The sequence below is a fragment of the Daldinia decipiens genome, assembly GCF_022478715.1.
Source record: "Daldinia decipiens strain CBS 113046 unplaced genomic scaffold F4813scaffold_18, whole genome shotgun sequence".
Taxonomy (NCBI): domain Eukaryota; kingdom Fungi; phylum Ascomycota; class Sordariomycetes; order Xylariales; family Hypoxylaceae; genus Daldinia; species Daldinia decipiens.
Genome location: NW_026054561.1, coordinates 175,129 through 189,004, shown reverse-complemented (window position 1 = coordinate 189,004; position 13,876 = coordinate 175,129). Strand labels below are relative to the sequence as shown.

General features: G+C 47.0%; 5 protein-coding genes across 5 annotated transcripts; 3 read left to right on the top strand and 2 right to left on the bottom strand.

The window, feature by feature from the left end:
• Positions 1-458: 458 nt before the first annotated feature.
• On the bottom strand, positions 459-1,218 carry F4813DRAFT_360745 (uncharacterized protein). Its single transcript, XM_049243445.1, has one exon. The coding sequence runs from the start codon at positions 1,008-1,010 to the stop codon at positions 537-539; it is 474 nt and encodes a 157-aa protein (XP_049099194.1). The 5' UTR covers positions 1,011-1,218; the 3' UTR covers positions 459-536.
• An 862-nt stretch (positions 1,219-2,080) lies between these two features.
• Positions 2,081-3,196, top strand: F4813DRAFT_360742 (uncharacterized protein). Its single transcript, XM_049243444.1, has 2 exons — positions 2,081-2,578; positions 2,650-3,196. The coding sequence occupies exons 1-2, from the start codon at positions 2,168-2,170 to the stop codon at positions 2,656-2,658; spliced, it is 420 nt and encodes a 139-aa protein (XP_049099193.1). The 5' UTR covers positions 2,081-2,167; the 3' UTR covers positions 2,659-3,196.
• On the top strand, positions 2,863-5,754 carry F4813DRAFT_83135 (uncharacterized protein). The gene is made up of 5 exons (XM_049248945.1): positions 2,863-3,196; positions 3,819-4,043; positions 4,095-4,283; positions 4,356-5,049; positions 5,116-5,754. Exons 1-5 carry the CDS (start codon positions 3,016-3,018, stop codon positions 5,258-5,260), a joined length of 1,434 nt encoding a protein of 477 aa, XP_049099192.1. The 5' UTR covers positions 2,863-3,015; the 3' UTR covers positions 5,261-5,754.
• Positions 5,755-6,040: 286 nt separating this feature from the next.
• Positions 6,041-8,723, top strand: F4813DRAFT_360725 (central kinetochore-associated-domain-containing protein). Its single transcript, XM_049243443.1, has 2 exons — positions 6,041-6,186; positions 6,239-8,723. The coding sequence occupies exon 2, from the start codon at positions 6,268-6,270 to the stop codon at positions 8,419-8,421; it is 2,154 nt and encodes a 717-aa protein (XP_049099191.1). The 5' UTR covers positions 6,041-6,186; positions 6,239-6,267; the 3' UTR covers positions 8,422-8,723.
• F4813DRAFT_360723 (acetyl-CoA synthetase-like protein) lies at positions 8,662-12,603 on the bottom strand. Its single transcript, XM_049243442.1, has 3 exons — positions 11,089-12,603; positions 10,001-11,036; positions 8,662-9,925 (listed from the first exon to the last, which is right to left on the bottom strand). Exons 1-3 carry the CDS (start codon positions 12,069-12,071, stop codon positions 8,792-8,794), a joined length of 3,153 nt encoding a protein of 1,050 aa, XP_049099190.1. The 5' UTR covers positions 12,072-12,603; the 3' UTR covers positions 8,662-8,791.
• Between the last annotated feature and the right edge of the window lie 1,273 nt (positions 12,604-13,876).

The following is a 13,876-nucleotide window of genomic DNA, read 5'->3' as shown; positions in this document are numbered from 1 at the left end:
TTCTAGAGATGATGTAAAACATGGGAAATACTTATATTGTGTTACTCGTAGAGGTGAGTGGCCTCTTGTGTAAGCTACCTCATTAGATATGTAGTTTGTACGCCTACCCAACATTAATAAATTCATCATCATCATCACCCCCTTCCCGGCTAAGGGGGTTTCAAGCGTGATAGATTTACAATAAACAAGAACACCCAGCACCCATATATATGTACGTAAGGTACGAACCAAACATTGCTCACCGAGCCAAAGAAGTCACCACAGGGCGATAAAAGTATGATTCTAGGAAAGAGAAAATTACCTACATAGAGCTACCAAGTATTCAGATCGGCCGTTCCTGCTTCCGGCGGGTGTCATTATTAAGGCTATCACTGAGGACTGCAAGGTCTATACGAGGCGCATTATGACTAAAGGAAACGGATTAGAGAAACTTATGATAGTAATATTCGCATGTAAATATTGCGTGCTAGGTAGTAGGTAAGTACATATGTAGGTGGATAGCGAGCTATACTCTGGGTATGAAGCCGATGAGCTTCCTACGTAGTGACGGATTCTTTCCCTTCCTCTATCGGCTTGACATGTCTATCGATGCCAAAAGCCCTCGACAACCCCACAGTAATGGCAAAGAACATGGCTGCATAGAACTCAAGTACGGGAAATTCGAACTTTTGACCGCCGGAATCGTCCCTCGTCAATAGTCTCATCAGAAGCCACCAGACGTATGCAAGCGATTCCATTCCACAACCGAGTCCAAAGATCAGAACCAAAGCCCCGAAATATGTTTTACAAAGTGTCGAATAGGGAATATCCGTCACAAGGCCGGTGACTCGTGGTAACAGCGGATGAAGTAGGGTTATAGTAAATATTAATAGGAAACTAAAGACCGAGCTGAAACAGAGAAATGCAGCCGGGACCCAATAACACATTTTCAAGGTGCTAGGATTTCGTGGCTTGGCCTCAACTGTAAACTCCTCCGTGGGTAATAACGGTATAGTTTCCGACGGTGCCATTGTGTATTTATAGGGGAGTTGCGAACTTGATTGTTGATTTAGAGGCGTATTTCAGTGTGTGGTTAAGGAGAAGGCTGTCCCGGTTAGGTTGTTCCGACTCGACACGATTTGCAGGCCTTTGGGTGTCGTGGAGAATACTGATTTGTAGTAATATGATCTACTAAGAATAGGCGGTTTTCTTGTAGGTAGGTCGAATATTAGTGCTGGTGTTACTTTGTAGAGACGGAGAATTGTACAGGGGAAGGGGAAGGGGAAGGAGTTGCTTTTAATAGTAGGTATCTGGGAATTATAGAGTTTCTACTAATTACTATTACCTATGTAGGTACCTAGGTATGTATGTATGTACTTTAAGAGATGGCTTCAAGTTACGAAGTGCCTGTATGTAACCTACTTACATTAGGTACGATGTCTACATGTAAGTGCGTGTACCCAAGTAGTACGTTCCCGCACGTACAAAGTCACATTATTACCTACAAGGAGCCTACCTAGGTAGGTAGCAAATGAATCTATCTAATCTGCACCTGATGCTTCGTCAGAAGCTCCTGAGTGATACCGTCTTCTGGTATATAATAAATGGGAGTACAAAATGGTACATAAGTTCTTGCTAAAGTAAAGTTCGCCCGTACGCTGACCATGAAACCATTGATGCGCAATATTTGACAATGACATCTTAGTGCTAAAGGATTTACCTAATTGTTAATGCGACATAAATTAAAGATGAAGCTATCACGCCAGGGCTCGGCTTTAAGTTGGGGCTTTTTTTATAGTTTATTTTCCCCCGTTACAGACTACCAATGTATGTACATCGATGAGAAGATGTAGAATAAATTATAAAACATGACAATGCATAGTATTGTTTACTAAACCACACAGGTACCTAGCCTGGTATGTATGTAGGTGCCTACTTGTCGCTTGTGTAACGCCCGTTTCCGGTATCTTTCTCTTTCACTTTACATAACCAATTTTCATATAGAACCGTTTTCATTTTCATGGATTGTAATTCAAATATATTATCTATTTTCTTTGTTGAATATATGGTTTAAGCAGCTTATGCTAAACGCAATTCAACAACCTATTGTTGCCCCCAATTGTAGAACTTGAAGAATACCTACCTACGCACACATTTACGAGAACACCTAAAGTAACACATCTAGACTATGGCGACCCCAGGACAGACGGTAGGACCGGGGCCTGTGGAATCAAGTACGCCGCAGCAGCCGATAGGAACACCCTCGACGCCTGCGACGCCTTCAACGCCTGCGACGCCTTCAACGCCTGCAACACCCGCCACACCCAGTTCACCAACTGTACAACCGGCACCACAACCAACTCCAGCACCAGCTTCGACACTAGCTCCGGCTCCGGCACCGCAACCAGCACCTCAGCCAAGCCAGACACCAAATGTCGTCGATCCTGATCAACTTGAGAGGGAAAAAGAAGCCAACAGGAGACAAGCAGAAGCTATACGTAAACTTCAACAAGAATTAAAAGTTGGGAGGCTAGTAATATGTGTTGGATCTGGAGTAACTCTACACGCGGTCCCTAGCACCGAGAGAAGACGTATGGGAGTATGTAACCCAAATTTGTTTTCTTCACATCGTGTCATAATTGTGACTGGGCTTTGACTAGAGCCTCCCAGGGTGCATAACGTAAAAGACCTACCCAACGCTATGAAAAATCCCCTACTGAAAGAAAGATCTAACCTTTGTCGTCTTCTACATAGTGGGGTGGTCTAATCGAGAATGGATTCCAATATGTCGAAGACCAAGCTAAGCAAATCGCCGATCGACATAGACGCGACATCGACCGAGCGAGAGAATTACTGAATATCCCGGATCGGACAAAGCAGGACCAATTCGAAGCCATAAACAGGTTGGAGGGGCTTTTTACTAAGCGTCCCGACCTTTTTGCGGGTTGGCTCAAACATCAATTCCACTCTTTATACGACATCACTGTCGACAGAAGTATTCTTGACAGCCTGAGACAACTTCACCGGAATGGTGCGATGCTGTTGACTACTAATTATGATGACCTACTTGAAAAGCATTGCGGGATCCCTCCTGTCGGGAGGTCAGATGAGTATGAGCTAGCGTCATTCCAACGAAAATCTTTTGACGGCGTTTTCCATCCTCATGGCCACTGGAAGGATCCCGAAAATATCGTTTTGTCTGCACGAAATTATCAGGGTATGTTGGATCTATCCTAGACGTTGATTTTCAAGGGTGCTATGAATAATTATTGTTGCGTAAAGTACCAAGTTAACATATTACAGTGAGTTAAATAAGCCATTACTCGCTCTTGACGGTATCCTACAGAGCTCGTCAGAGAATACGCTCCACTACCCATATAAAAATCAGGTTTTGGAAGCTGACGGGCCGTTTTTCTTGTCCCATTAGGACGTGATCCAAGACGAAGCAGTCCAGGAGGCTCTCGTGAATCTAGTTTCTACTAGAACCATTTTGTGGTACGTCGAATAAATACCTGATTGGCCCTTCGTTTAATAATTCATTCACACCAACTAACATCTGATAGTAAGCAGAATTGCATTGTTCCCTCCAATATTCTTTAGGAAAGTTGAAACTAACTGACATGGTTTTTTCCTCTTCGTGTAGTCGGGTATGTATGAGTAATCCTGGGGTTTCCAATACTGTGTCATTCTTTTCTTTTCTCTAAGTCCACCCACAGCAGCTAACATATGGCAGTAAGTGGGATGATCCTTATTCCTGTAAATTCTCTCCAGTGTTTGTCTGGATGATATAGTTGCGTAGGAAGCCCCGAAGGCTAACATGGCATGTTTTATCCACGCAGTTGGAGCAGGCGGAGGTTTAGATGACCCTAATTGGGGCCAGCTTTTGCGTTGGGTCGGGGAGAAATACGAAAACAGAGGTCCCGTCCATTATGTGTTGTTTCCAAAATCCGTAGGAAACGAGATACCTCACATGCCACTGAATCATCTTACGTGTGAGACTCGCGATGATATTGCTCTCTGGCTGAAAGGATTACTGGAGCCGAGTGAGCAGCGCGAGGGTACCAGTAAGTAGTTCGAGAAAACAAACTTGGGATAAATCTAACTTAGGCCTGCAGTATACGAGAATCTAGACAACGTCGAGCGGATAAACATCCACCGTTGGCTTTCTCCTCTCGATCAAACCCAATTTCTTAATGACAACTCTGATGTTCAGGACAAAATAACCCCATTTCACCAATCAGTCACAAACCTCCCGAACTTTTGGGAGACGGACAGTTCTTCGTTCGTGTGGTTGACAGGTACTGGTATGTCTAGGTGCCCAGGTAGTTTTGTTGTGTTCCCCTTAAATCGGTGTTATTAATCGTATACATTTACAGGAGGGTTTGGCAAGACAATCTTCTGCACCTCGGTCATAGACAGTACAAGACAAAATTGTCGTTTAGAGGCCCCTGGCCGGTCCCGAGACTCTCTCGCCTACTTCTTCTGCGCTACACATGACGTGTTTGAGAAAGAGCCGACGCCTGTCCACCACGACTTCAGCGCATTTTGTCGTACAGTTATTGATCAACTCTGCCCACCCAAGACCGTATACCCAGCTCTTCGGGAACTATATACTACGTGTACAGAATTTCATCCTGCAAGGCATCCTACCAATTTAGAACTTCGTAATGTCCTCCTGAGAATTATAGACGATCTGGGTCGCGAAAAATTCCCTGTGCCAAATGAGCGGGTCGAACCGGGCGAGACGTACCTGGTGATTGACGGGTTCGACAAACTTCCGAGAAACAGACAGAGCCCTTTTCTAGACCTTATTAGAGAAATAAGGGCGCGCAATTTCCAGCATTTTCACTTACTGATATCTAGTCGGGACACGCCAAGGATCAGAAATCCCATAAGGCGCTGGGGGGAGTGGAACGAGATAACCTGTAATCATAACACCGTAAGGGGGATTATACGAGGTTATGTCACCAGAAGCATTTATAAGGACCCGCAATTCTACGACTTATCTCGACCAGCTCGTGAACCGGTAGCATTGTGGTTGATCGATGAACTAACGAACAGTGGAAAGTCGTAAGTTATACCCGAACCTTTGACTATCGTCTCGATTAAGCCGTCCTAACCAGCCACGCGCTGTAGATTCTGGTGGGTCTATTGGAAGTTACAAGAGTTAAAGGATTTGGACTTCCTCGACAGAGCGTCGATACGGAGGACCCTGGACGACGGCGACGATGATGCTGAAGAGCCAGAGGAGCGGCCACATCGAAGACGTAGAACGAGGTAGACTCAAGTAATTTGTCACGATAGAGCGAGCATCTATTTTATGTTGTGGGGAGGATATAAGAGGATATTTGATATTAGGTATTGGGTATTGGGTGATATATATACCCACCTAGGTACGGAAGGATATCATTGGGGATTGGTAGGTAGGAAAGGTGATATATATTGGATAGGTATTAAAAAGATTATGCGCGACACTGGCCCGATTCGAACGGGCGCCTCCGAAGAGATGTGATCCCGAGTCACACGCGTTAGACCACTCTGAGAGAGAGAGAGAGAGAGAGAGAATTAGAATACCGTCTTAATTTTTTCAAGACGTGGGAGAATTACCCGCCACAGTGCCATTTGTTCGTCTCGTTGCATGTTTCATTGCATGTCTCATTGGACTATTAAAATTTCCTATGTATGAAATAAACAGTTTATTAACCTAGTGGTATGGATGGATACATAGTATGGATACACATGCATGTCACTAGGTTAGGAGGTATCTGGGATTAGGAGATGAGTTGAAATTGATTTTATTTGACTAAAGAAAAAGGGGTGTACTAGTCGGCTGGTTGGATGTTGGCAATGTTGCACAGCATTAATATTACCAATGGTAGGGACGATGACCAGGACCCTCCTGCTTCCCCTTATCAGTCTTTATCTCTCATCTCCTTACCTCACGTGGTACAAGGGATGACGCTAAGCCCTAAATTGAGCATTGGTGCAGGGATTACGTATGTGGATGCCCTGACGCACCTGCGCACAGGTGCTACCGTTTCTCCGTCAACCAGAAATGAACAAACATTTATGGAAATCAATTAAATTGGGCACAACTAAAAGAAACCAATTTCCGGCACCCTCCGCCCTCCTCCGCTCTTGAGCTATGTATGTATGTACATATGCTATGCGTTAAACTGTAGATTCAAGATTCAAGATACATCTAGAGTAACTACTCGTCTCCATTATTCCTTCACAACCCTCTTAACTGTCTTGACAGCAACTACTAGCGCTTTTTATTGAGCCTGGATGGCTTCACCGCTTTGTCTTTCTAGTACCGGTGTGCTGAATTTTACAACGCCTCCAACTAACCGTCAAGTTAATATATACAACATCAGCTCGCATACCCCCAAGATGAGTAGCGAACACGTCGCTAGCGATACTGGCGGCTCGAGCCCTGTCCTCGCATCCCAAGCGCACGAGGAGAAAGATAAGGTCGGCCAAAGCCATGAAAACTTTTCACCTTCCAAGTCGCGCCATTCTAGAATATTGTCCGGCACGGAACTTTCCCCTTTGAAGATTTTAATCTCGAAAGAGAACACTGCCGAGGAGGAGTCCCCTACACCTAGAAAACTCGCGGCTGCTAAGAGCCCAAGAAAGATATCCCCAGAGAAACGTTTCCCAGTTAAAATCAATAGCAGCCCATCCCCAACCCCAATCCCGGAGACCCAGAAACATCAAGTTAAGGAACATCATTTATCCATTGATGAAGCGCTTCTTCGAAACGAGGGTTTAGCAACAGCTATCAAGATTTTTGAAGACGATGATACCACGCTTGATGATGGCGAAGATAACGAAGTCGATACTTCGTCTACGTCAATTGGCGATCAGCCAGTTGGCAATGAATCCTTGGGTCCAGACGATACCATGATCAGCACATTGAGTAATTTCTCCGCGGTGCCAAATATGACTATGTTCGCAAGAATTGGACATAGTCCTACCAAGTTCGCCAACACGGGTTCTACGCCCCTCGCCATGCGAAGTAAGCCGGAACCATCACCTTTAAGGACCCCTCGGCCTCCTACGATGCACGAATCTGGAAACACCACCAATCTCCTCATGGACTTTACAGAGCAGATGGGTGGCTTTTCGTCCAGATATGTACAACAGACACCGAACCGGAGTCAATCATTCGACAGAAACCCGAGGCATTCTATTGCCGCAACGCCTCAGCGCCAACAGTCTAACTTGCTCGACTTCGATATCCCACCTCTTCCCACGCCCCGTAGTATACCTACCGTAACACCCAGAGAATTAGAGTCGCTCAAGTCGGGATTCCTCTCTGAAATTAGTAGCCTTAAGGCTTCCCTTAGCGGTAAAGAAGCCGAAGTTTTGGCTCTTAAGACGGCGGTGGGTGATGCTGAAAAACGGGTGGGCGAAAGCATGGAACAGGTTCGCGAAGAAAGGGCGATGAAGGAAGCGATGACCGAGGAGAGGGAGAATTGGGAGGCGCGCAGCCGGGAGATGGAGACTGTACTCCGCAAGGTTAAAGAAGAAATTGTAAAGAGCCAGCGAGAGCGCGAGGAACTCGAGTCCAAGTTAGATGAGAGTGAGAAACGACGCGAGGCTGCCGAGATTATGGCGCAAGAGGCAGAGAGTAAAATGGCAGGCATGCGCGCTGGCAAGGCCACTTCAGAAGCGGAGAGTGGTAACAAGTCTCCCGATAAGACTAGGAATACCGGATCTCGCGAGGTCGAAATCGCCGTTGAGCGTGTAGCTCGCGAATTACACGTGCTTTACAAAAGCAAACATGAGGCCAAGGTTGCGGCCTTGAAGAAGAGCTATGAGAGCCGCTGGGAAAAGAAGGTCCATGAGCTCGAGTCTAGAATCGAGGGGCTTGCCGAGGAGAACGAGAAACTAAGACTCGACCAAGACGTCGCCATGAACAGGGTTGATCCCGATCAAACCCTCGCAGACGAGGAACGCAAGGTCCAGGCTATCAGGAACTCGGCGCAGATCAAGGAAATGGGCGCCGAGATCGAGAAACTTGAAGCCGTCATCGACAGCATTAAGATGGATAATCATGAGCTCCGCCAGCTCCTCGAAAAGGAGCGCGTCGAGAAGGGCGAGCTTGTCATCTTAGCCGAAGAACTGATGTCCATGCAGACTTTTGTCCAGGCGGAACCGCCGCGGCCGCCACCGTCACAGCCGACTGTTACCAAGACTCCGCACGCTCGCCCTGAGAATTTCCGCAACAGCATCGGCAGCCGGCCGTCGGGTCTCAGAGCTCCTGGGTCGGTAAAGAAACCGACAGAGAGTAGGATTGGTGGCATTGCTCATGACCGGAGTAGGAATGGCGGATCTCAGGGGGGTCTGCCACGCCCCGGTAGTGGCACAGCTATGCGGAGCGGCATCATGAGTTCCATCGAGAAGATGGGTAACTACCGGAGCCGAGGCGAGTAGGTATAAATGATGAGGGTTGGTAGCCGGATTGGTGACGAGTCATGATTAGGTGTTATGGGTTCTGATGCCGATATGATGAGGTTATTGTAATGATTATTCTCCCATTGGAACTTACCGGAGTTTAGGCCTGGATTAAGAGCCTCTTCTGAATTACAGAACTACCTATATTAAAGCTAGGTCGTCCTTACTTTTGTATAACGCGTCATGAGTCTTATGAGCACCTAGGTATATATTCAACCTGCCATACATAGTGTCAATAGCCTGAGGAGAGATCGCCTAATTGATACCCCCTAATTTATTCACATCGCTTCATTCTGCATAATATCTAGCGGGATATAACTACTCAGCCCCTTGCAATACTATCTCTTCACTATTGTTTATTTGTAGTAGTGCCGCCCAACCAATGCCACAACATTTTTGGCACGAGATCGGCGTCTAAGACGTTTGGACACAGGCGGAGAGCACTACTATCACAACAAGCCTTTTGTATATCAAATTCCAACCCAGGACCTAAGCCAACACCCAAGCCGTTGTAGGTATCCTCGTAGTAGTCGGCGAGCTTAACAGCAGGCAGTTTTACTTCAGCAGCTGGTCCTAGGTCTGCAGCTCGAGAGCGCAACTTTGCTAGCCACTCCCCGAGACCAACATCCTCAAACTGCAAACCTGCCTTCCGCAGTGCCGGCAAGAAACCTTCGTTCCAAGAAAACTTATGCGGTGGTTTAATATTATAGAATGACGGTTTGTTCGTGTTTGCATCGAGCTTCTCGGCAAGCTGCAGACACGCATGAGCCACCGTGTCCACCGGCATCCAATCACAAATGTCGTGATCTCCCTCGAGACGAGGTAGCGCACGAACCTCTGTCGCACTCCGGACCAGGATTGGGATAGCCTCTTTATCGTTCCAGATTCCGTTGACAGTATCGGCTGAGATTTGACCTATGCGTAAGACGCCAACCGCACCCCCGCACGCTGCGGCGGCCGCGCAGATACGCTCGCCTATGAGTTTCGAGCGCGCATACCCTGTCGGTGCTGCGAAGCTGAGGGATGACAAGGGCCCTTCAGGGACGTTGGCGGGCGTGGGCATTTGGAACGCGGTCGAGATGCTGCTTGCGAATAGGAGACGCGCGGGACTGTTGAATGGAACTCTTAATGACAAATCTAGAAGATTGTGCAGTCCAGCTATGTGAGGGATCATGCTCGTGAGAGACACGTTGAAGTTTACCGGCCATGCTGCGTGGATGATAAGCGTAGCCGACTGCTGCAGGTCTGAGTAGCTTTCTGGCGACAGGCCAAGATTTGGAGCGCCCAGTTTGCTTGTTGTTAGAGCTGTCAGTTTCGTATTGTTGCTCACATGCGCGTCGAGTTTCCGAATCTTCATGGACTCCGTGATACGAGCTAAGGCGTCGCTACCCCGTACAAGGCAGACGACACGCTCTACCTTGGGGTCGTCGAGGAGCTGCTTGAGTAAGTGCGCGCCGAGGGCACCGGTTGCGCCGGTGAGAATCTATATTCTTCTGTTACCTACAGATACCGAAGGAAAGGGGCGAAGAAAGGGGAGGGGTTCATGGGAAAGGCTTACCACAACATCTCTTTTAGGTGCCGGCAGACTCCCTGGTGACCACATTTGAAATTTACTATAATCGGCAATGATCTTCTGCATCTTCACTATTTCATCGTCGTCATTTGGACGTGCATTCTCAGGTTCCTCGCCGGTGCGCATTGCATAGAGGAACCGGGCGAGCCTTGCTACAGACCCTGCATCGTAGACGACGTTAGTACGTAACGAATGTCCGCCAAGATCGAGGTCTCGTTGCAGTAATCTGCGTATCTGAGCAGCGCGTAGACTATCTACTCCCGCGCCAAAGAGATCAGCTTCGATGTCTGGCACTTCGATGCCTGCCTGCTCGCGGAAGAGTCCTAGTATGAGCTGTTCAAGTTGCCCAATATTGAGCGCCAGGTTTTTGCGATCCCGCCCGTTGGTGGTATCCCTGTCTCCTGTGTATAGGCCCTTGATTACATTTTCGAAACGAGCATATGCGGCAGCACGGATAATATTGTTTTTGTCGGTAACGGGATATTCAATATCAGCAGCGAGCGGGACTATCATGTCGGAAGTGATACGCGCAAACTCGTCGGCGATGTTGTTTGCTCTGTCTATATAGGGTTGAATGGCCTCGATAACCTCACTGTCTGATAAACCAGCGGCGGCTGTAGAGCGAAACACCAAAAGGCCAGGCACGAGGCGATCATTACCGACCATTAGGGCATCTCGCACAAGTGGACTCTCACGAACAGTGCCCTCCATGCCCAATGGAAGAATCTTTTCTCCGCTTAGGAGAGTCACCCTATCATCGGCACGGGCAACGTACTTCCAGGCCCAATTCATAGTAGGGTGAGGAACGAAGAGGTCGCCTGAGCGAAAAGAGCCAGGCGGGTCATTCGAATTAGTAGTCATGAGTGCAGGATGAGTGTTCAGATATATAATCTCGTATGTACCATCGTCGAACTTCTTGAAGGCCATGTGCTCGCGCAAGTTGGCATATGGCCGGATATAATTCCAAGAATCATCGCCGGGTTCACGATGGATGGAATCACCTATATGGCCGACTTCAGTTCTTGAGGCAGGTTAGCCTGATAACATTATATGCAATTGTGGGGGAGACGAACAACCCAAATATGAGACCAAGCTTTACACCCTGCTCGACTATTCGATTTCCAAGTTCGTCCGGAGTCCTAGCCCCGGCTGATGTCACAAAACGGCACCTCTTCAGGACATCTATTCCATCCTGCCTCTCTGCTATTAACTTCAGCGTATAGGGGACCGTATGGCAAATCTCAGGCTGAACCGACTCGAGAGCTGAAATCAGATTGTATGCTGTTAACGGCAAGTGCGCATTAAACAAGTGAGCCGTCTTACGCATCCACATGGCTTGTATGGAAGTTATCAGACCATGTAGGTGATACCAGGGCAAAGGGTTGAACGCCTTGAGACCAGTTCCCGAGACCATAGATGCCAAAAGACTCCGATGAGATAGAAACAATAGCTTGGGGAGGCCAGTGGATCCCGATGAATGCATCATGAGTGTCACCTGGACATGTTCCATCTCCTTGATAGGGGTATCCCGCAAAAAAGGTCCTGGAGAAGCTTCGTGCCTGTCGAAATCTGCCCTAGCTAGCATTTTGATGAACGCGAGGTCTTGACGGGCCTCCCTGATCTCGGCCATAACCGAATCGATACGAGCAGTCGTTCCGTAAAGTATAGTGTCGCACCCGGCTTGGTGGAGTAGATGGAGACATGCTGGCGGATTCAGGCGAATCGACAAAGTCAGGACCTTCCATCCCAAGCGGAACAGGGCGAAAAACGTGACGGCGAAAGACAAGTCAGAAGGCGCAAAAAGCGCTACTGTCTTTCCCGCGTTTACCCCAAGGCCAGATCGTACTAGAGCTCGACAAGCACTATCAACCATACGATCAAGGTCTTTGCCCGTGAAGTACTCATATTCAGCAGCACTATGGTCGTACCGAGGATATCCAAGAATCGGAACTTGCTCGTCGTCTGTTCCTCGCTCGCGGATAAGGTCGTCGATCATCCATAGTTTGCCGAACTTGCCAATTCTCTCTTCGACAGTTTGGGGAGATATGTTGGCCATTTTGGACTCTAAAGCACCTCGAGAGGCTTGGTTTGCAAAGTGATGATAAAAAGTGTAGGTGAAAGGGGGTGTCTAATCAAAACGGTTTCCAGTTGATGGGAGTATCGGTGAGCTTGCTGTGACTTGAGTTGAGGAAACTAGTCAGGATCTCTACAATAAAGGTAAGACACGACGGGGGTTTTATATCAGATGAGAGGTTCTTAATATCACTAGTAAGCCAAAGTTCTTGCCGAAATAAAGTGTTATCATAACTCTAGTATCTCTGAACTATTTTACTACTGCCGAAGTCAACCACTAACAACAGTATCGTCTTGAGAATGGACATGAGAGTCGTTGTAGTTGTTGATAGGTATCCTCGAGACATCGTTCTATGCACACAGGTCATCTACATAGGGTTACTTACCTTAGCCTATACCCGAGGGGCAATTCCCGGGTTATATCCTTATTGTTGTTGGACTACAATGTAAGATATTATTCAAGGTGGATTCTCCACACCCGAATCCCGTGTCGTCGATAAGGCGTCAGACATGGCTCAACTATTATCTCCACTGTTTGGTCGAGATCGACAACATAACAAATTATAATACGTCGTTGCGCTGCGTACCTGCACTTGAAAGGCACAGCTGGGCTGTGAGACCGTCGTGATAGATGAGTCAATACGTCCTCCAATCACCTATACGCATATGCTAGCAGGACCTCGATCGATAATACTATTGCAACTGTCCTCGTTCTTGGACGGGGCAAGCTTGTATAATGTAGGACAACGTGTATATAATGGCAATACCTGTCTGCTAAGCCTATGCAGCATACAGATCAATACTGCCGGTTTATCAACGTGTATGCGAATGGAAAGGAAACCTAAACTGTGCAAGCAGTTATCTCTTGTAGGCAGGAGGCCGGTATCGCATATGGTTGAGGTTATGATACGGCGTCGCAGCAGCGTCTCTGTGTAAGCCTCTTTCATTGCACTACAACTTCAACATGTAACCCAAATAGATGATGTTATCTAGCTACAGTGTTGTCGTTGGGGGTTTCGCATGTTCGCGCCCTGCGAGCGTAAGGCCGAAATGCGCGAGGATGCGAAGTTCGTGCTGGTGAAGGAAAATCGTACGAGCGATCAAGTGTATTGAGGATATCTACCTACCTACGTATCTGCCGTGGTACGAACGAGATACACATAATAGGTCGGTATAGTTGTTGCCGTGTTAATGCTAACGGCGGCTATTTTGTGATTTCTGATGGCATCCAACGAAATTTTTCACAGATAGCTGTATATATGTTATCCTCTATGATTCAAGAACTAGCGTTTATATACACTGAGATGGATTTTTCTCTTATATGCCGGTACGTCTTCTATGAGCCTGGCCTAATCGCCATAAGTCTTTTCTAGAGCTTGGTGAGTCAGTGACTCGGCTGTTTGAATTATTTAAACCGACAGTTATTTTAATTTTAATAAGGACTGGTGAGATAAGTCTGGTGACTTGTCATTGCATGTACAACTCCCTATCTTCTCATTTGATGTTAGGCGGAGATGTAGCATCTTTGCTACTTCTCGCGAGTGCCTTCGAGCCTTATTTGAACGAGGCATACCATAATAGTTATACATTTATATGGGTTTTATATAGGTACCTATATATGTTTGACTAAGATATCGTAGATATTTGGCTAGTTCTTTCTGTTCCCATATGAAGAGCCGGAAATTGATACTCGAAAGAAATAGCCAAATAAAACCCAGAGATAACATCTTGTTCGAGATATTCTAACAACGTTTAACTTCTATAGGAGGTTCATAGAAAATATCGGGT